This window comes from Salvelinus fontinalis, chromosome 14 (assembly GCF_029448725.1).
Source record: "Salvelinus fontinalis isolate EN_2023a chromosome 14, ASM2944872v1, whole genome shotgun sequence".
NCBI classification, from domain to species: Eukaryota; Metazoa; Chordata; class Actinopteri; order Salmoniformes; family Salmonidae; genus Salvelinus; species Salvelinus fontinalis.
In genome coordinates this window covers 28,427,721-28,450,689 of record NC_074678.1, presented here as the reverse complement: position 1 = coordinate 28,450,689, position 22,969 = coordinate 28,427,721, and the positions used below count along the sequence as shown (strand labels likewise).

Sequence of the window (22,969 nt, the reverse complement as noted above, 5' to 3'; positions counted from 1 at the left end):
ACTTGTCAGTTTTGATTGACATCCATCCATCCCCACACAAAAAAAAGCATTTAACAGTCCGGTGTTGTTCGAGAAGTTTATATTTATTATTCTGTTTTCAATTAAAATGTTGCACATACCATATTCTGACCATAACTCCAAATACTGACATGTTTAAATGGACTAAAATAGGCCTACAATTAGCCCGTTTTTAAAAGCCTATACGTAGACGGCCTAGAAAGAAAAGTGGTTTGTAATTTGAAAATAGAGAAGTCTATACAAATGATCAATACTATTTGATAGCCTTTAAATACTAGATGAGGGTATAAAAGAAAACACTGTCTCGCAGGAGAATGGACAACTCCATTGTATTTACAAACAGAACCATGTATTGAATGAAAAACACTAGAAAGTCATAACTGACCACAAAGCTCATTTACAAAATGCTCTCTACTGATGAACTTAAACCTGGATGAAAAGCAGGATAAGTTGTGCATTGGTCAGAAAACAGTCAGCCCATATCACTCGAGCGCCTTGCCTTTCCCTTGTCAACAGTGTACTTACACAGTATAGCCCTCTTGATTAGTGACATAGCCTCATTTCGTCTGAAAAACAAATAACCAAACAAAAAAAACATTTAATGGTATGCTTTGAGATGTTAACATGCCTTAATTTAATTTCACCCCCAATTCGGCCTCTCCTTGCCAACACAACAGGGCTTTGTAAGTAAAAACCCCCAAGTGGCTGAAGTTCACAGACAGAAGAACAGACTTTGCACAAAAAGGCAAAGGATACTTTCCTCAGTCAGTTAAGACTTTGAAATGCAGTCAAACACTGTGGAATCACCTCAGTGAAACACAAAACATGAAAAGATGCTTAACTTTACAACACTAACATGAGCAGCAACAGCCATTTGCTTACAACGGAACCCCCTACTGACGACTGTATTCACCCAAAACTAGACTTGTTGAAAATGCAGCGTATATAAAACAAGGGAGAATTTTCCATAGTGGGGCCAGGAGTATTTCTGAGCAAGAGTACAGGGAAAAACTCCTTTATCCAGAATAAATGACTAAACTATTGCATGTCTAAAGAGGTGAGACAAGGTGTCATATGTTGTAGATTATTGTGACATTGGGAATCAGACATTACAGATGGCAAAACCAACTATTCTAGTAGGAAGTATTTTCACACATGTATTACACTCAGCCTGTATCCAAGTTTCTAGTTACCAATTCAATCATTATATCTTTCAACTTAAAATACATTTCAAATATCTTCCTGTACAACCAATTTACTTTCCAAAATCTTGACATCTGATACTTAACACATTACTTCATGAACCACAAAATAAAATAGTTTAGTCATATTCTTCATCTTTTGACTGTATTGGTGGGTAGTGTTGGGAGGGGTAGATTATTTATCAAGATCATTAAAAGTGGCCTACATGCAGAGGTTTGGACATAAGTGGTTTTACTGGTTTAGTTCTTTTTAGCACCTGTACAAACATGTGACTCTTGTTCACTGCCTGGCACATAAATATTAATAAAGGGTACTTTGAAGAGAGTTGAGCAAAAAGGTGAACAACCTGTAGTAAGTAGTGTCATTAGAACTATATGCACAAATTCAATCACGTTAACTGTAGTCAAAGTAATCTGATCACCACAATTGCCTAATGCACGGAGTCATTCACACATGAGTGTTTATCTGAAGACGGATGTCCGCTTAGCCATTTCAACCCTCTGGATCATTTGACTTCTGCTACTCTACTCATAAAACGGCTAATTCATTTAATTTGGTAGAACTTGATGTAAGGACATGTCAGGTCATCTAAGAACATTGTTTTTTTTACACAAGCCATTGTTTCACCCCAGCCACGAAATACAATTCACTCTGTACTGTAGATGTCTGGTGTATAGACAGATGAATGACAGAGATTGACATAAGGTCTGAAAAGGCACCCATTGGGCAAGTCAGGAGTATTTTCTGGTTTGCACAAAGATTATGATCAAAATGTAAAGTAGCCTTTTTCACCTACACACGTGAGGAACCAGAAAGACCAGACTACTGGAATTCTTTGCATTAGGGTTGTCATCAATGGGGCAACCACAGAGCAGTCAACGTGCACGACTGCTCAGGTCACTTGCCCCAGGCAACCCTTGATCACATACAGATTCCAATTTGACATTGGTTTACACCCAGATGAATTAGATGAGCATTACTCTTTTCCTATCTTGTTAGAGTTAATCATATAAAGTCAATATATATTTTTAAAGTGCTCAATACCATCTGGTCTGGAGCAGGCAAGAGCAATGCAGACGGGGACTGAACTTTTGCAGTTGGTTATTAGCAATGTGGTCTGTGTAGTTGAAATGAGGGGACATTACAGCTACACATACAATCTCCATGTCTATATATTGTACCAGGAGGACTACTGAAGTCTAACAGCCAATCATCTCTATACCCACTACTCAGCCAAACACCAAAAATAACAAACATGAGGATTTGTTGTTACATAGACAAACTCTGAAAATGCCAATTGTGAGTGAAACAAAAGACAGTTGGTGGAATTGTGGGGGTTGGGTAGGAGCGAGGAGCAAATACTCAAATCTCTTCATTGGGACCGAATAGTAGGCCCTTTAGTTCAGTTTTCCCACCCCTCACTCCTTCCTTCCTTTGGTGCATGCTGAGTCACAAGGGGTGACCAGTCTTTCAGGAGAACTCTGACTTGCTCAGGGCAATGGCCAGCTCCAGATCCTCTTGTTCCTGTTGTGCCTGTCTGGCCAAGCGCCCCTTCTCCTCCCGCTCACTCTCCCTCTTCGCCCACTCAATCATGTCCTCCTCTGTAGGGTACTGCTGCTTCACACCACATAGAAAGACACAAAAACACACGCATAGACACAGCACAGCCCCATCAGAACACCTCAGAGATCCAGAAAATACATACTACAACCCCCCCAAAGACATCCACTGAACTTAACATACCCAATCTTGGACACAAATATTCCCAAGACACAGCATGTCTGTAATTCTCTGTATTAAAAACAGCCATGTCTCTCCGAAACAGCATACTGATCGCCTTGGTCACGGTAAGCTGTTCCATTCTATATATTACAATATAGCTTTTTGTTTGTTCCAATAGCGAACAGTTGCAATTTCTCACAATGTTTAAAGTCAAAATGACAAATGTATTACCCCCCACCCCAGAGTCATGTGACAGAATTTACAAGTCTGTTTCAAACAGCAACACAGACATCATGCACATAAGACAGTGGGATGGCAAAACCTGGTTAGTGTTTAGTGAGTACATACGGAATATAATAAGAAACATGCGTGTCTCTGCAGTGTCCCATCTATATCAATGTGAATGCAAATTAATACAGTATTGTACTGCAATATGCTGACTATTGGCTCAGAGATTGTGACATGCGTATTTCTTAGTCCTAAAGTGCACGTGACTGATACCAAAAGGAGAGATGTGGTAGATCGACAAAGACAAAGCAGTAGTTCTATATAGCGTTCTGCACATTGGCAAGGAGGTCACAAAAGTTAACAGTCAGACCTGGGAGACGTTATACTGTTTTTACAAGATTACTACTTCCCTCTAGATAATGAGCATGTGAGTCTATGTTCACTGTCTGGTGTTTGGCACATAAATATTAATAAAGGGTACTTTGAAGAGACTTGAGCAAAAAGGTGAACAATCTGTAGTAAGTAGTGTCATTAGAACTATATGCACAAATTCAATCACGTTAACTGTAGTCTAAGTAATCTGACCACAATTGCCTAATGCACAGAGTCATTTACACATTAGTGTTAATCTGAAGACGGATGTCCTCTTTGTCCTTTCAACCCTCTGGATCATTTGACTTCTGCTACTCTACTCATAAAATGGCTACTCAATTTAACAAACATCCATACATGCTTATAAGAGGGCAGTAAAACTAGGTTAGTGAATTCAGAGCAAACCGATTGTTATTTGTTTTACAGCTCAAGTCATAATTGAATCCAGGGTTTGATTACACCAGAATTGACGCATCATATTAGAACATAAAAAGGACCAAATGTTACGGACGTCACGCTGCTTTCTTAGCTAGTACCACTTCCCCCCCTTTTCGGCTCATAAACTGGCTCCAACTCGGGACCTCTGCTTTGCCAACACATGTGACTGCTCTCCTTGACAATGTTCCAATGGGTTGAGCCACCCAAAAAGGTACCAATTGGATGGCTCAATCCACAACATTGAGTTAGCTGTGGAGCGCGCTTATGGTACGTTCTTAACTCCGTTACACAAACAGCAGCAATCTGTGGGAAATCAACCTGGTGAATATGGATACACATGGAGTCCAGAGATGGAACCCTTCAGACCTTTTATTGAGCTTATTCGACCGAGGAACAGAAGAGTAAAAACTCAAGAGAGCAGAAGTATCCTCCACAGTGCAGTCAGTGCTAATGAGTGGTATTAGTGGTAATAGCAGGACAAATGGTAGGATGCAGGATGAGGAATGATTCCAGTCAGAGTGAGAAGGTGATGAGGAGCTGTGGAGGGTCATTGGGAACCGGCCAATCAGACACAAGGACAGAGTGTGTGCAGGGCGCAGGAGGTCATGCAGGGAGGCAGTCAGAGGGAGGAGGAGGAGCTCGAGCAAGCCTTTCATCCTTTCTGGGGTTGTGCTAAATAAATGCATCACAAGAGTCAAAGCAAGCAGCCTTCCCATCCACAGCCAACCAGGGGCCCATGAGGGATATGCAGAATACGTGTGTGCTTTTAGTCCAGTTAGTGGTGACTAATGTCACTCAGTGAAGATTATTGATTTTAAATATATTAGAATGTTTATTAATATTCAGTGGACAAAATATTAGGAATACTGAGTTGCACCCCCCTTTGCCCTCAGAACAGCCTCAATTTGACGGGGCATGGACTCTACAAGGTGTCGAACGCATTCCACAGGGATGCTGGCCCATGTTGATTCCAATGCTTCCCACAGTTGTGTCAAGTTGGCTTGGATGTCCTTTGGGTGGTGGACCATTCTTGATACACACAGGAAACTGTTGAGCATGAAAAGCAGTAGCATTGCAGTTCTCGACACACACAAACCGGTGCGCCTGGCACCGACTACCATACTCCGTTCAAAGGCACCTCAATATTTTGTCTAGCCCATTCACAATCCATGTCTCAAGACTTAAAGACATAATGAATCTGTCTCCTCCCCTTCATCTACAATAATTGAAGTGGATTTAACAAGATCCATTAATAAGGGATCATAGCTTTCACCTGGATTCACATGGTCAGTCCATGTCATGGAAATAGCAGTTTTTCCTAATGTTTTGTACACCGTGTATATCTAGACTAATAAATGAGTAAAGTTAGGCAGTGCAAGTTAATCAAGGGAACATCTTCAATTATTACAAGGCTAAACTCCAGTTCAACTTAGAAATAAACATAAATGTAACTACAGATATAAATAAAACTTTATGTAAAGAAACATAACATTGAAAATAAAATAAACTGTGGAATACATAAGGCAGAAGGATTTTTTTTTTTTTTTAAATGGACACAATTATAGATGGCCTCTTTAGCAAAACAAAGAAATGCATTTAAAATAATCAAAAGTCTATATACACACACAGAGTTCCTTAAGGCCTTAAAATGCTCCTTAGATAGTTAAGGTTGAGAGTTTGGCTATGAATGGAGGAGATGCTGAGAGTGCCGTTTGCTGGGTGTGGCTTGTGAGCGAGGAAACAGAGGAGGGCGACTAGTCGCTGTCAGGAGAGGAAGAGGGGGCAGGGGAGGTGCTCACTTTGTCAAAGCTGGCAAATCGGTCAGGGTCCCGTGCGTGCTGGCGGGGTGAGGATGGGGCGAAGGGGTCCTGGGCAGTGTCCTTGGCAGGTTGGGAGAAAGGGGGATCTCCTGAGCCCTGGGGCAGAAATGGTCCCCTTCTGTGGAAAGAGTCCGACGACTCTGATCTGGAGACGGAGGATCTCTTACCTGCATTCACACACACCTCAGTAAGGAATGAGGCACCCAGGAAAGAACTCCTAACAAGTGCAACAAGGACTATAAAAACACACTAGGTACTAAATCTCCATGTTTTAAATACAAATGCCATTCTGCTACTAGTAATTGGCAGCAGAAAAGCACTGACAACGAAGAGCATGAAGGAAAATTAGCTTTCCAGAGTTAGGAGCAGCAGGAGAACTGACCTGGGGGTGGAGGGGGAGGTCTGGTGGGCGTTCCCGTCTTGGGGGGCAAAGCTGGCGGAACATCAGGGCTGCTGGGCTGGCTGTCCTCCTTAAACAGGTTCTTGTTGTTGGACGGGTTCGATGAGGCGAAGGGGTCAGAACTGTTCGACTGGCAAACAACCAGAGGTCCAGAAGAGCATGACTGACTACTCTCTTATGTTTACATCAACACCACCTTCCTCCTTGACAGCATGAATAATTGAGGGGAATGTGTTAACAGGCAGTCCTCTCCAGACATGCTCACACCCACAGATATCAAACTACTCCTTATCTAAAAAAAAAGGACAGAGGTTAAACGGAAGTCCCTGTTAATAGCTAGTGCTCCCTAGTCCTCCTCACGTCGCAGCATGATGATACACAACAGGGACAACTAGAGAACCCAATCAGGATTTTACCTTGGCCAGGGCGCTGAAGTCTGCAAATCCAATTCCAAATGACTCATTGCCAAAGACGGCAGCAAATGGATCTGAAGGACACACGGTGTAGATATTACTCAGCACACACAGTTTAGCCAAACAGGGTACTACCATCTGCCCTACCACCCACTGCCCAGAGGGAAGCTCCATCCCTGGAGTCTTACCTGGGTCAGAGCCAGTATTTACTGCAGTGCCTCCAGGTGCAAAAGGGTCATTAGTTGCTGCAGTGAGATCCTTCTGGGAGAAAAACACATACAATGACAGTTTTATGACTCAAATCCTATAAAACAGTGCCAACCTAGCTAGAATAATTAAGGACAGGAGTAGGTGCACAGTCAATCTTCATAACCATGCACAGACAGTCTTTCTGGGAGCATAATTAACACAAAGTGTTGGTGCAGGGGGAGGGATTGGGGTAAACTGGGTAGCTGCCTGAGTGAGTGTTCTTAAGGCATATGGACAGTACAGCACTGTGGCACCCATAGAATTAGGAATTAGAATACTATCGTAATTTAATAGGATCTCTATGGTGGCACCACTCACAGTGGGGAGCTCAGAGCCTGGCTGGGAGCAGCTGAAGGGATCTGGGCCTGCTGTGCCCTGCGAGCCAAACGGGTCTTGCTCTGCCAGGGAGTCGATTTTGGATCCAAACTGATCTGCATCCACATTGTTGACCTTGGCACTGAATGGGTCCCTGGCTGCCTTGTTTTGGGGTTTGGAGCTGAAGGGGTCCATTCCTGCAGCATTGTTGAGCGGAGCGGCAAACAGATTGGGCTCTGCTAGGCTGGCACTGCCACTGAAAGGGTCAGCGAGGGTAAAGGAGTCAGCAGAAGGGAAGGGGGCAGCCAAAGACTGCTTGAAGAAGGAGTCAGCAGCAAAGGGGTCTGTGCCCTTAAACGGGTCTCCACCAAACGGATCTGTTGATGTAGAACAGTTATGTTATAGATTAACATTCAAAATATAGGCCAATATGAAAATATCTGATTTGGTGATAATACGATTTGGTGAGTTAATAAGTCTCACTCACAGGAAACGTCTGCCTTTCCAAACGGATCATCTTTAAATGGATCATCTGCACAGAGAGACGGAAGGAAATACAATAATCAGTTGGGATTTCATTAAATACATAGGTTTGTCAAGTTCGAAATGGCTCCTGTTAATTAATTGTACCATTTGTGAGGTGGAGGGGGAACTCACGGTCAATGAAGGGGTCTGACTGGAAGAAGTCCATGCCAGGGAGCGGAGGGGGGCTGGTCATTGGGGACATGGTAGGCTGGGCAGGGAGTGGAGGGGGAGTGGTCTGTGGAGGCAGGGCAGGCGGGGTAGCCTGCGGAGGCTCAGTTGACTCTGGTCTCCTCTCTGGCTCTGGGGATTCCACCTGCTGAGAAAATACAGGTTATCAGTACAGTCCAGTGGTCAGGCATGAGCCCAGGGAAGAATACAATGGCTAAAGATTATGTGAACATATTGTTCATTGGGAGTGCTAGCTTAAAAACAACTCTTCTTCCTGTTCTTCTACCTCTGCTACAACTTCAGGAGTAGGACTTCTCTGCTCCTGAAGAGTGAAAGCAACAGGACTAATGTGCTCCTAAGGAAAAAGAAGGAAAAACACATTTCAGACACCATGATGGCATGACAGAACACATACAGACTAATGAACAAAATTATAAATGACAAATTTCAGAGTATGATATATTGCCTTCACAGTGTTGTCCTGTGGTACTGGCCAGGTAGTGGAAGACAGGCTGTTATAGAGGTCTTCGAAGGCATCAGACTTAGGCACCGGCTCCTCTGGGGTCTTAGGCCTATCCTCCTTCACTACTTCTATCTGTTCTTCTATCGGTTCAGCTGGCCCCATCTGTGGCTGGATGGCTGGAGGCTCCACTCTCAGCTCCTCTGCCTGGTCCTCTAGGTGCTGCTCATCCGCTGAGCCATTCACCAGCACTGGATCCTCCTCTAGGGCCTTCTTCCAGCTGAGCTGGGATGTGACTGTCCTCTCCTCCAACTGTAGATCACTCAGCTTTTGCTCCACCTGCCCCCAGTACAGAGGTAAAGAGCAGAGGTATAGAAGGGAGAGAGAGAGCAATCCACTAACTCACCCTTTACCTGATATTCTCTTGTACATTTTCCTATGTCAGGAATAGACATTAGTGAAATCTGAATTTACACCCATCACTATAAAATTGTTGATTTTGCTGTCTCACCACCATTAAATCTTTGCACCATGCCACCACTGTGGTAGTAATGATGGTGAGTCTGAGTAGACTCACCTGAGAAACCTGAGAGAAGGAGTCTCGGACAGACTCCTGCAAGGGGGTGAGCTGCTCCCGCGCTGCCTGCACCTTCTCCTCCAACTGCTGTGTCTCCTCCTGCAGCTGCAGCAGCTCCTCTCTGGCCTGCACCAGCTGCTCCTCGTACTCCTCTATCCTCTGCTCCTGCTCCGCGTGCTCCACCTCTAGTGACGAGATCTACACACACACACAAGATGAGAAAAATAAGAAGAGTTAAAACAAAATAGAGGACAAGCGGACCAACCAATACACTTGCTATTGACTGGTTCCTCTCTGAAGGTGTTCCAGGTGCGGTGTGAGGTTGTGGTTGGTTGATAGGTCATGTAGTCTCACCAGCTGGTTCTCATGGGTGCACTGCTGGCGGATTTGACCAAGCTGCTCCTCCAGAGTGGTCTTCTGCTGGTCCAGCTCTTCCAGAGCATCCTGGACTTCCTGGCGCTGAGACTGCAGCCGCTGCAGCACCCCACCCTCCTTCTGCACCTCATTCTGCAAGTCCTGAGGGAGGAAATCATAACAGAGTCACATAACAGCCAGAGAAAGAGAAAAATAAGTGATAAAAGGAGCAGAGGATAGGAATAGAGACTAACTGAGCAGACTGCAGAGAGGATGAGTCAGAGTCAAAACATTATGAATGCCAGCCTTGACGAGGTGCTCCAACTAAATCAACGCGAGTTTACCCAAAGTGGCATCACACTGACTTAGTGTTAATGCCTACATGATGTTTCTTGGGCAAGTGTATGTAGAAGGGTGTGGTTGGTGGTATAAAACTAAATCAGCCGCTCCTCAGCCCAGGCTCAGAGGGATGAACGTCTTTGTCCGTTTCCTCTAGGGAGCTTCTGCACTCTAAGCTATGTCTGTTTAAAGTAGCCAGAGAGTCGCAGCCCAAAATAGAAGCCATTTATCAAGCCAACGTCAGCACAGCGGCAAAGCACTCCTGCCCACATCTCCTAATCATTTTGAAGGGACTGCTACACGTGCCAAGGATTCAAGGCTAGCCTACTAACATGGAAATAGTTTATTGATCCCTCTTTGTTCAGAATAATTAGTCAGAAAGTACAATATAACTTAATAAACATGTATTGTAGAGAGAATAATCCATGAGCACTGAGGAACTATTTTTTGGCCCTTACATTTTACTGTACAATCCAATCTTAATTACTCATATAGCTCTTGAAAAACCAGCTAGTTTCCCCCATCATGAATATATGGATGCTGGCTAATTGGCAGTGACTGGTCATTGCTGAGCAGAACCCTGGGGTGAGAAAACAGTGCTGTCTGTCTAATGACAGCCGTTCACACCACTGGCTAACACCTGCAGGACCAAAGAAAAAGTAGTCTTTCACAAATACACAGCAGAAAATAATTAATCTTGAATGGAAGTTAATATAGCCTATAGAGTTCTACGTTTGATCACTTGGGATGAAAGTGTGGTAATGTACACCTTTTTCTAGGTGTTTAAAAATGTTAATGAAGTCAGGACCTGAGAGGAGATAATTAAACCTGACATTCATACATCCAGTAAGATCAAATAGAGACAAGGTGAGTCACACACAGGCTTATAGTTTACAGGTGATACACCTCTGCTATGGCACTGGCTCATTCAAGAACACTTGATGTTTTCCTAAAAATGCATTTGTTTGCGTAAAATAAGATTGGCAACCCCAGATGACAGAATATGAAAGTATAATAATATACTTCCTTTAAATAGGTTATATCAATAAATCAAATCATATCCTTGATAATAACATGGAGGTAATTGTAAAAAAATATATATACACTGCTCAAAAAAATAAAGGGAACACTTAAACAACACAATGTAACTCCAAGTCAATTACACTTCTGTGAAATCAAACTGTCCACTTAGGAAGCAACACTGATTGACAATAAATTTCACATGCTGTTGTGCAAATGGAATAGACAAAAGGTGGAAATTATAGGCAATTAGCAAGACACCCCCAATAAAGGAGTGGTTCTGCAGGTGGTGACCACAGACCATTTCTCAGTTCCTATGCTTCCTGGCTGATGTTTTGGTCACTTTTGAATGCTGGCGGTGCTTTCACTCTAGTGGTAGCATGAGACGGAGTCTACAACCCACACAAGTGGCTCAGGTAGTGCAGCTCATCCAGGATGGCACATCAATGCGAGCTGTGGCAAGAAGGTTTGCTGTGTCTGTCAGCGTAGTGTCCAGAGCATGGAGGCGCTACCATGAGACAGGCCAGTACATCAGGAGACGTGGAGGAGGCCGTAGGAGGGCAACAACCCAGCAGCAGGACCGCTACCTCCGCAAAGAGGAGCAGGAGGAGCACTGCCAGAGCACTGCAAAATCACCTCCAACAGGCCACAAATGTGCATGTGTCTGCTCAAACGGTCAGAAACAGACTCCATGAGGGTGGTATGAGGGCCCGACATCCACAGGTGGGGGTTGTGCTTACAGCCCAACACCGTGCAGGACGTTTGGCATTTGCCAGAGAACACCAAGATTGGCAAATTCGCCACTGGCGCCCTGTGCTCTTCACAGATGAAAGCAGGTTCACACTGAGCACATGAGCACATGTGACAGAGTCTGGAGACGCCGTGGAGAACATTCTGCTGCCTGCAACATCCTCCAGCATGACCGGTTTGGCGGTGGGTCAGTCATGGTGTGGGGTGGCATTTCTTTGTGGGGCCGCACAGCCCTCCATGTGCTCGCCAGAGGTAGCCTGACTGCCATTAGGTACCGAGATGAGATCCTCAGACCCCTTGTGATATGCTGACACATGCACATTTGTGGCCTGCTGGAGGTCATTTTGCAGGGCTCTGGCAGTGCTCCTCCTTGCACAAAGGCGGAGGTAGCGGTCCTGCTGCTGGGTTGTTGCCCTCCTACGGCCTCCTCCACGTCTCCTGATGTACTGGCCTGTCTCCTGGTAGCACCTCCATGCTCTGGACACTACAACACAACAGAAGAAGATCTTCAAAAGGTAAGGCATTAATTATTATATCGCTATTTCTGTCTTTTGTCGCGCACCTGCCTAGTTGAAATCTGATTTTCATGTGTTTGTATGCAGGGTGCTGTCCTCAGATAATCGCATGGTCTGCTTTCGTTGTAAAGCCTTTTTGAAATCTGACACAGTGGCTGGATTAACAACAAGTTAAGCTTTATTTTGATGTATTACTCTTGTATGTTTTAGGAATTTTTATTATGAGTATTTCTGGTTTTGAATTTGGCGCGCTTCAATGTCACTGGCTGTTGTCAAATCAATCCCGTTAACGGGATTCGAGCGGGAGTGGGGTATAAAGGATCCCTAAGATCAAACAACAAAAAGAGATCCCACTGTCTAGCGTATTTAGTTGTCGGCATTTGGAACGTTTAACGACATTTTATTTTTACATCAGATCCATTCTTTTTTTTTTATTTCTTTTTTTTATCCAACATGTACTTTACTTTAGTATAAAATGTTGGATGGAAACCTGGTTACTGAAGCAGGAACTATACAGCTTGAGGCTACATCACATCAGTTCAGTTTGTGCCATCAATCTCAACACGGTGCACTATACAGTGTACAAAACATTAAGAACACCTTCCTAATATTTTGCAATCAAAACAGCCTCAATTCATTGGGGCATGGACTCTACAAGTTGTTGAAAGCATTCCACAGGGATGCTGGCCCACGCTTCCCACAATTGTGTCAAGTTGGCTGGATGTCCTTTGGGTGGTGGACCATTCTTGATTAACACGGGAAACTAAAAAGTGAAAAAGCCAGCAGCGTTGCAGTTCTTGACACACACAAACCGGTGCGCCTGGCACCTACTACCATACTTCGTTCAAAGGCACTTCAATATTTTGTCTAGCCCATTCACCCTCTGAATGGCACACATACACAATCCATGTCTCAAGGCTTACGAGCCATTCTTTAACCCGTCTCCTCCCCCTTCATCTATACTGACTGAAGTGGATTTAACAAGTGACATCAATAAGGGATCATAGCATTCACCTGAATTCACCTGGTCAGTCGGTCATAGAAAGAGCAGGTGTTCCTAATGTTTTGTACACTGTGTAGACGTGTGCATCATAGAACTACTGGAGACGGCTCTGACTCATACTCAGACGCACACAGACAGACAGACACAGGGGAGTATGTTCTCTTCTGCTCAGCCACAGCCTAAAAGAACCAAGCAGACTACCGCTAACACATTCAACAAGAGCAACTAAACAGTAGAATGTTACAGCTTTGTAACATTTAACAACAAAAAAAATGAATTCAGACAATACAGTCATCAACTGGATGAAAATAAACAATCTAAGGGTAGTGAGAGAGCTGAGGGGCATGTAGGCAGCAAGTTTACTGTACCTGGACTTCACTAGTCCTTTCTCTGACGCGCTCCTCCTTTTCATTGACGTCCTGTTCTACAGAGCTCTTCTCCCTGTAAGACCAGCACAGAAGACATGAGTTTTTAATCACCGTAGAGACCAAGGGCACCCCCAGCCAGGCTACCACCCCACCACCAGATGACAGCGCCTCTCCCTGCACCACCATCCTGATCCTACTGTAGCAGACCACACTGACCGACCAACGCCTGCAGCAACAGCCTTGAGCGAGAGAGGGTCTTGTGTGTGTGTGTGTGTGTGTGTGTTCTGGCAGATGGGAGAGCAGGAGGAGGAGAGACAGAGGGGCAGGACTGTGTGCAGATGGCTGCCTGGAGGAAGTCTCAGTGATTCAGCAGAGAGAGGGAGGGATGAATAGCATTCCTTTCCCTGTCAGTTCATCCTCCCACCTACCCCTCCCATCCCTGCACGGTCAGATGACAAGGTAAAAAGGGAGGGAGCAGAGGATGTGATGAGTGGGAAAATGTGCAGAATAGGCAGGGCCTTTTTGGTTATCTGCTCTCCCTACCAAGTCCAAATCCTTAATCTACTGACATTAACAAAGCCATTCATTTAGCAAGGTAAAACACTAAAATGCCAAAAGGCATAACTGTGCAACAGAATAGATATTACCACAGTTTATATTAATCAAATCAATAATTTAAATGTTTTGCTCAACATGAAGACTGTTGAAACAAAAAGGCAGCCAGATACAAACAGCCACACATGTCGAGAGAGAGTGTAGAACCAGTTGAGAGAATCTGAAGTGAGGTAGCGACGTATGAGTCAGGAGTACTAACTTAACTGACTGTATATTGTGATGCCCTGGCTGGCAACCATACAGAAACAACATGTGTAAACAACATCCCACGCACCTCTTCCAATGTCAGCCAAAAATAAGAAAATGCTGGTTTCAGACAGTCAGTCTAAATCTATGACACCCTCACCCAGTAATGCTCTCAGGCTCAGTTGAAAAACACAGCTTCATCCAATGCCCCTCCATAGGGCAGTGGGCACCGCATGAATACCTCTCCTCAAGGACAGCAGCACCTTCAAGGACACTCACAGCAATCTTGAAAACATGAATCATCTTTGCAGTTTATGGTCCACTATTCTGAAATGCTAAAATCCCAAATTTTCCTAATCTTTCCTAAACTTGAAACTTACAGCTGATATTCATATACTGATGCAGACTACTACTATCATCAATCTTTGCTTACCAGAAAAGGGAAGTAACAACAACAAACTGTAAAGAGATCCCTTTTAATTCCCCCATATCAAGCTGCTGTTATGTCTGCAGTGGGGCAGCTATGGGATTTGTTAGAAGGTGAGAAAGTATTGGATGTTGAGAACGTGCAGACAAACAGAGGAAGGGGGAGAAGCCTATCCCAGTATTAAGGAGCTGCCTTAACCCTCCCCCCCCGCGCCTTCCCCTTCAGCAGGTGTTTCTCCCTCATCACACACACACACAAAGAGTGGGAGAACCTCTGGAGACCCTGCTTAAAGGCTCCATTCCACACTCATGTTATGAGTCCCTGGACAGTCTACCAGCTCCCCTCCATCTGCTCTTTCTGCAGACAACAAACATACCGTAGCAGAGAACTTGTCTCTTTTCTCAAGATTCCCCTTACCATGTATTCCCTGAAATATTCCAATGTGAGACAGAGCAAGGCCCAGTTCCTTGGCTGCCATAGCAACCTTAACAGGGGAAGTTACATGCTCCAACAAACTCCTGTCAAAACAAAGCTGGAGCTAACCCATCCCTCAAATACAACTGCTTGCCACTCACTTTTGTAGATCTACAATCTCATTGCTGAGCGAGTCCAGTTCCTTGATGGCAGAAAAGTCTGCTGCCAGATTTGCTGCATTGCTCTGGTGGGGAGAGATCATTGAGAGCAGAAAACAATGTTTACATTCACATCAGTGTAGCTTTACTGACCAGACATACACTACAACATATACACAATGTCTAAACATTAACTCAATGGAATGGCAAACACGATGTGGAATAAAATGAGCCTCCAGCTAAAGTGGCAACTAATCAATCTCACCAGTTGAATCAAACCCATTTTGCTAAAGAAATCACAAAATGACCCATACAAGATAAACTGAATGGGGGAGAACACCGAAAGCACATCTACATGCAAACAAATGGTAGAGGGCACTGAAATGACTAACAGTTGAACTAGGAGGAAAGCAAAGGAAATATTATGAGGTAGGTAACATGGGCGGGTGACACTGCCAGGGGCTAACCGGAGACACCGTGAAGTCAACACTCAGGAGAGTCCCCAGTTAGAGGGAGATCCCACCTTGTGTACAATGCATGAGTCATGAGGAAGAACGCAAAGAGACAGCATACACAGACAGGGTCAGAGACACAGCAGCAAGCTAGAACACAAAAACCCACACCACAGGAGAAGGGAAGGAAAGGTTTAGTAAAACATCAGGAAATAGATGTTACCAAATCCGCATCACAATTAAGTAGCCTATTCATCAAAATAGTCTGACATTCTTCATAGAGAAATACACTGGATAAAAATAAGATATTCACAGTTTATGATTATTGGCTGTCTAAGACTGGGTTGCAACGTGCAGGACGATGGAGAGGAGTCTTACCTGCTTGGCTGCAACGCTCAGTCTGTCTGAGGGAGGGATCATTTCAGGACAGAGGTTCTGGGGTGGGTCCACACCCGTGGTCAGTTTCTGGTTAATTAGATGCAGCGCTAGTGCAAACTGTTCCCTGGTAAGCTTCCCTATGTCCCCAATGTCACAGAGCTCCCTGTGGAACACAGATGACCACATAACACAATAGAAAGATCAATTTACCCCTCCAGGAATGGGCATAATATTGACAAACTATAGGCAGGTGTCACAGACCCATATTAAGCCTAGTCCTGCACAATAGAAAATCTTAATTGAAATAGCTTTTTAGTCCAAGAATTTACTCTAGGTCCAGAAACCAGCCCTGTATGACCAATGTCCAGATTGAATTAGTAAATGCAAGTGCAGGCACTGCATATTATCTAAGTCGCCTGAATTAATACTAAACATGTCCTGATATGTCTTACCAGATGCGTGCTAGTGTGGCGGAGGGCAAGCCAGTCTTTAGGAAGATATCTCGGACTTCAGGCCCAGACACCAGACCATCCATGTCAAGATCGGTCTTTGCAAAAACCTCATCATACTTGGCTTTGTCTGGAGGAGATACAGCCCACTGAAAAGAGACAGAGGGGACAGGATTGTTAGAGATGGGGGTAAGTCTTTCAGCCTCACTTTCATGCTAAGATGAATAGGATACTCACTGTGACTGGTGTCGCTGCTGGTTTGGAGGGCAGGGTTTTGGACCTGGAATGGGAGGAGCGTCTCTCTTTGATGGAGGGTGGCGAGGGTAAAAGGGGCATCACAGGGGGTACAGAGACAGGGAGCTTTTTCCTCTTGGAGGGTGGCACAAGGGTAGCAGGCAGAGACATGGGTACAGGCTCCCCCTCCAGAGCTCTGTAGACCAGGTACATGACCTAATGAAGGAGAACATATATATATTCATAAATATACGATTCACATACATAAATCTGCCTTTCATGTCTGTTTCAATGTAAGATCAGGAAAGTCCAATGTTGACAAACTACTTATTCTATTCGAGAAGCACAACCCCACACTAAATCTTACAAAATAGTCCACATTTCATCTTTGAACATACTAAATGTTTATATTACACTTTAATGATTAATCTACTTCTTACCACAGCAAACTCATCTCGGTCAAGCATACCATCTCTGTCTAGGTCACTCAGTTCCCATACCTGCAACATTATTTATGGGGAAATTCACCACATCCAGCAATACGTTAACAAAATTCATCAAGTCAGTAAAATAGACCATCCAACTCAAGTTTGGAAAAGCAACACAAATGTTTAACACAAGACCACCCCCCATGCATTTACTTTGTGATGGTCACCAAAACTCATTCATTAGGAGCCCTGTAGATACTGTATGTCAGGCTTACCCTTCCCAGTACATCCACTGGAAGTTTGGAGTTGAGCAACACTGGTTTGACCTTCTCCCCAGAGAGCATTCCACCAACGGGGGAGAGGCTTTCGAAAATGGCATCAAATTTCAGCTTCTCTTCCGTCTGAAAAGTCACACAGGGACATGGTACAGGTGCGTGATTCAAGCATAATTTCCACTTTAGATAAAAGTAATTGATTGATTTTGCAAGGTTCGGAACCCCCCTGAAATGGCTTTGAAAAACTGATTTGAATAAGAGGTAAATATTAAAAAATAAATGTGTCATCCACATGTGGTTTGTTACTGCTTTCATTATTAGGGACCAGGACAAAATTACAAGATTACATTTAAGAAATATTGATAAGTTTCCCCTCACCTTGACCACCCATGGGCTGTCAATGGACACTCCCCCATGTAGAAGTGGGCTGCTTGTGTCATGCTGAGACAACAAAAAAAGACCCCAAAAAAAGGTGCTGTTTTTTTGCCATAGTAAAGCTCACATGCTATTAAATCAAACGTCTGTTTCTTGAATAGAGACTGTGGGTTTCAGTGATGATTGTACTCACAAACTTTGGGGGAGGAACTGACAAATTGAGACTCTTGAGTGCCACCTCCAGTCCATTTTGAGCACAGGCCACCAACCGGAGAGCAATGAAGAATTGCTGATGGGTGCAGAGACAAGAAGTGTATTCTGGTTGTCTTACTACAAGGATTTTTTGAATACGTCCAACACGACATTGTAAATCTACTAAATAACAGCTGGCCTACCTGATCGTTAAGGCACCCCTTACGTTCTGAATCTGCCAAATCCCAGATCTAAGAAGACATTTTAAATCACTTAAATTACATGTCATATAGGAATTCCCACAAACAACCATACTGCGTAAGTTCCATAGCTTGGTGTCTGGCCATCAGCTGTGTCATCTAGTATCTTACCTTGCCCAGGACGAGGTCTGCCAGGCCTGATCGCTTCAGGAACAAGGCTGCATCAGCAGCTGCCACCCGTCCACTACCAGACGGGTCAACCTACACCACAGACAAAACATGTCAACACTAGAAAGAAGAATTAGCCAGTAAAAGCACCAGATCTCTAGCTAATTTGTGCTGACTTTGCAATACCACATTTTATTGAGTATTTAATAAACAGGTATGCTTAACTGTAGGCTAATACTTTGATGGGAGTCCTTAATACATCATATTTTCCCATTGCAGTGTCTAACAATTTCACTTAGTCCTCTTTGAGCCTCTGCAATGACAGGGTTAGCAAAGAGTTATCATTAATTCATAAAGAAGCCTCATCTTGCACAGAGTAGATCACAGAGTGGAGAAAAGCCTGGAGACATGTTCAGTGCAGCTCTGCAGTTGCTGGCTAATGCGACACAGCATTTCCCATTCTATCTGGTGCTCTCTCATCTGAACAGCCCTCATCCAGATGAGAGATTCTCTGTTACTCAGCTTATAAACCAAGGTACTACTGCTTTAGTACATCCTGGTAATTCGCCCACGGACTCACAAAAAGACACCTTACCTGTCGATAGTATTTGTCATAGAGAGGATTTCCACTTGAGAGCTGTGGAGATAGACATAAAATGCTCCTTGAAACACATTTTATGATCATAAAAAGGGCCAGACAACACCCTTCAAGCAAGCCAATCATAAGATTACATGTCAATCAATAATTTGTCCAACATCAACCAAGCTGCAAAAGCAAAGCAGCATAGGACTTCTGAGTAGAAAAATATAATCCATTAAATAAAGCTAGGCCTACATATCAACGTGCTAGTTAAATAACCAGAACACCGTCGAGAACACAGTACACTCACAGTAGACCCATTAGCTGAGATCCACAAGTGGTTGTTTGACTTCTAGCCAAGCCTGTATTACATTGCCCTGGCAGCTGCCAAAAAGCAAGGCTAATAAATTACAGATAGGAATAGGCCTATTTCTACAGGAAATCAATGTTTCCTCTGAGCATTTTGCATCATGTTCATCTTAATAGTTAATCAGTGTGTCTCAAGTTCCTCTACCAAGACAGGGTTTCAATAACATTTAGGCTAATACAGTCATAGGCTGCCAATGTGTACTTCAGTACTGTGTGTGTGCAGTGCTTGAAATCAAGTGGTTAGAAAAGTGGAATGCCTAGTCCAAGCAACAGGCTAAAATAAGTTATTATCCAGGTAGTCTCACAGAGATAAAATCTACTTTTCAAGAGACCTAGTCCAACCAAGACAGCAGCAGCAGGGGAACAATGTTTCCAGACGTAACAACTTAGACATCATAAACAAATTACAGATGTAAACAGACATTCATTACATACAAAAACATCATAGATAATCAATCATACCACCGCATCAAATCCTACTGATAATCACATTCCTCAGTAAGTCTACGTATGAAATCAGATCAGGAGAAGACCGTCATCTGCCAATGATCATATGAAATAGATCATTGGAGCACTATCCCACCTTGTTTAAAGTTATCATACAAATGGTGCCTCAAGTAATGTAATAAAGGAATGGGTATTTTCTGATTTCCGAAGAAGAAAACCATGAGATGGACTTCCTGACATTCCCTTCCTGTAGCTCCTTATGGTGCATTCACAATGGGAGTGTTTGACCAGTAAGAGCTTTCTCTGTGAACAGACTAAATATTGGATGTGCTCTTCTCCTTTGCAATTTCACAAAAATATTAATATATTCAAGGAACAGCTAACGAATAAATTTAACATTTTAACAACTGCAACATTACAGTACTATAGACGAGTCAGATGATTCCAAAAGGCTATATAAAACATATAGATCTAGCTTACTCATTGAAAAGCTTATAATGACATTGCACGTTACTTCAATAATACATTCATAATCCGACCATTATTCACTATATCTTTCCCAGACCCCCACACCATGTTCTATTGGAAACAATTGTGTGCCTGGAACTGTTGGCTGTTTAAACACGGAGTCTTTGTGTGACTAATTGCATAGCAGTGAATAATCTTCATGATACTAGCTATACTGTGCTGTATGCAGTATTTTCTTGTCCAATCCTTACACCCCCCCCAGCACAGCCATGCAGCCAAGAAATTGCACCAACTGTAGTTACCAACCCCAGTCTTTTGCCTTGGTATAGCTCAGCCTAGGTAAAGAACATGTCACTCCATTGAGGAATGGTAATATCCCATAACATAAGACAAAGATAATAATCAGTGCATACTAACTTCGCTAGTTAGTCAATGACATATGGCTAACGCAATCAGTATGCAGTCAAAATATGTAGATACCTACGTTTTAGTAGGTATGAGATTAACAATATCACCATAGTCAGGATGTCAGCTAAACTAACTAGCTTAGCCAGTAGAATATTGCTGGCAAATAATGTGCACTATCAACTTAAATTAACCAGAAAACCAATGCTAATATCAATGTGATTAATAAAACAGCGGTTGTCTGCAACATAGTTGGCCATTGGCAGTGTCATATGGGACAACATGCGGCTACTTCCTCTTCTCGCTAACTAGCTGATGAGAGTAAGCTACCTAGTTAAAGTTAATTTGTATTGGTAGTTTAAGAAATTATTAAAACTGTTATATCGGACAGCTGACTTGATATCCTCTACCTTATACGTTACAATAATAAACGTTAGTTTACAAAGGGAGTAAAGTGGATTGAAGCTAGTTAACGTTACCTAGCTAGCTAAGCGGCTCACAGCATGAGCGCAAACTAGTTAGCTAGCTAACATCACTCTTTCAAATAAATGTTGACAGTCGAACAAATAGGAACTTTCTTATTGAGAACTCCTTTATTTCAAGATGCAAAGTTAGCTAGGTAATGTATTGACCAGTGAATACAATCAAAAGAAACTACGCAAAAGTTTTAGCTAGCTACTGTAGCTATCCGACCATTGCAAAATTGACACAACAGGCAGCTAATGTTAGCCTAGCTAGCAACGCCCTTACGCAGTCCCCAAAGGCGTTAAGCAGAAACTTTACCCAGTCATATCTTGGGTTGAGGAAAACTTCAAAAGAGTTCAAGACCGCGAGGCACAGCAGTTCAAATCCACTTACAGTCCTTAAATCCATTTGCTCAATAAGTACAAGACACCTACATACTAATCACCAGTTGTTTTGAAATAAAATACTTACCTGAGCCAGGGAAAGACTAGCAGCCATAATGTTTCTCTTCCCACTACTTCATTCTGCGTAGCGATAGATTTGAGGAAGCTTAAAAAACGAGGCACTGGAATTTTTGTACTGGAATGGGGTCATGCAATCAGCTACGTCAGATGGCGCTGCGCCCGCGACTGTCTGCAGCAGTGCGCTGGTGTAAATGTGAACGAATTTTATGCCGGTGTAATAATGAATGGCTGTTTGCAACGCTGCAAAATTATCCACCGGAAGGTGGAGTTACCCTCAAATTACTCGACACACACACTGGGAGCGTTATAGAGTATATAAGAATGAGACAAAAACAATAATTGATTCACTTTCTTTATGTTTCATTATTGGAGTAATCTGTATCAGAACTTCTTTCTTCCACAATAAAATGAAAACAACCTCCCCATACATAGTATAAAATGTTTCACAACAGGGTCAACTTCCAATCAGCATTGGGACAAGTCTTTAGGGTAGAGCAGTGCAGAAACATTGGCATTAAAAACCAGAGGGGGAAAAAAATGACAATATAAAAAAATAAATCAACATTTCCCCCAAGATGAACATATCAATGGTCAGGCATCAGACCCTCCTGCTTAGTGCTTTAAAACATCTTAACAGCTGTATGTATGCAGTCTGATCATCTTTGTTATTTTAAATTTAGAAAATAGGTGCATTTGATTTAAGGTAGCTTGAGGAATTAGTGAAAACTCTGCCTACCCAATACACCTTGTGACCCCATGGGTGCTGAAAATAATCTGCAGAAAAGGATAATCAGTAGACTTTCACACCATCTCCAAAACAGGTGAGATATCTACAGTGGGGCAAAAAAGTATTTAGTCAGCCACCAATTGTGCAAGTTATCCCACTTAAAAAGATGAGGCCTGTAATTTATCATCATAGGTACACTTCAACTATGACAGACAAAATGAGGGGGAAAAAAAAATCCAGAAAATCACATTGTAGGATTTTTTATGAATTTATTTGCAAATTATGGTGGAAAATAAGTATTTGGTCACCTACAAACAAGCAAGATTTCTGGCTCTCACAGACCAGTAACTACTTCTTTAAGAGGCTCCTCTATCCTCCACTTGTTACCTGTATTAATGGCACCTGTTTGAACTTGTTATCAGTATAAACAGACACCTGTCCACAACCTCAAACAGTCACACTACAAACTCCACTATGGCGAGGACCAAAGAGCTGTCAAAGGAAACCAAAAACAAAATTGTAGACCTGCACCAGGCTGGGAAGACTGAATCTGCAATAGGTAAGCAGCTTGGTTGGAAGAACTCAACTGTGGGAGCAATTATTAGGAAATGGAAGACATACAAGACCACTGATAATCTCCCTTGATCTCACCCCGTGGGGTCAAAATGATAACAAGAACGGTGAGCAAAAATCCCAGAACCACACGGGGGGACCTAGTGAATGACCTGCAGAGAGCTGGGACCAAAGTAACAAAGCCTACCATCAGTAACACACTATGCCGCCAGGGACTCAAATCCTGCAGTGCCAGACGTGTCACCCTGCTTAAGCCAGTACAT

The 22,969-nt window shown here is 43.2% G+C and overlaps 1 protein-coding gene across 6 annotated transcripts; it reads right to left on the bottom strand.

Annotated features, from left to right (window-relative positions):
• Positions 1-62: 62 nt before the first annotated feature.
• LOC129810569 (epidermal growth factor receptor substrate 15-like) lies at positions 63-21,591 on the bottom strand. 6 transcript variants are annotated; one of them, XM_055861214.1, is made up of 25 exons: positions 21,414-21,591; positions 18,804-18,845; positions 18,212-18,301; positions 18,044-18,091; positions 17,842-17,937; positions 17,652-17,714; positions 17,274-17,399; positions 17,011-17,070; positions 16,574-16,786; positions 16,340-16,485; positions 15,888-16,050; positions 15,061-15,143; positions 13,258-13,330; positions 9,263-9,424; positions 8,909-9,106; positions 8,338-8,670; positions 8,158-8,226; positions 7,836-8,019; positions 7,666-7,710; positions 7,182-7,555; positions 6,803-6,872; positions 6,618-6,688; positions 6,184-6,331; positions 5,781-5,968; positions 63-2,838 (listed from the first exon to the last, which is right to left on the bottom strand). In XM_055861214.1, the coding sequence occupies exons 1-25, from the start codon at positions 21,438-21,440 to the stop codon at positions 2,692-2,694; spliced, it is 3,219 nt and encodes a 1,072-aa protein (XP_055717189.1). In that variant the 5' UTR covers positions 21,441-21,591; the 3' UTR covers positions 63-2,691. The 6 variants fall into 6 exon arrangements, with proteins under 6 accessions (XP_055717189.1, XP_055717187.1, XP_055717183.1 ...); XM_055861212.1 differs by having other exon boundaries at positions 6,803-6,875; positions 21,414-21,590; XM_055861208.1 differs by lacking the exon at positions 21,414-21,591 and having other exon boundaries at positions 6,803-6,875; positions 18,804-21,406.
• Between the last annotated feature and the right edge of the window lie 1,378 nt (positions 21,592-22,969).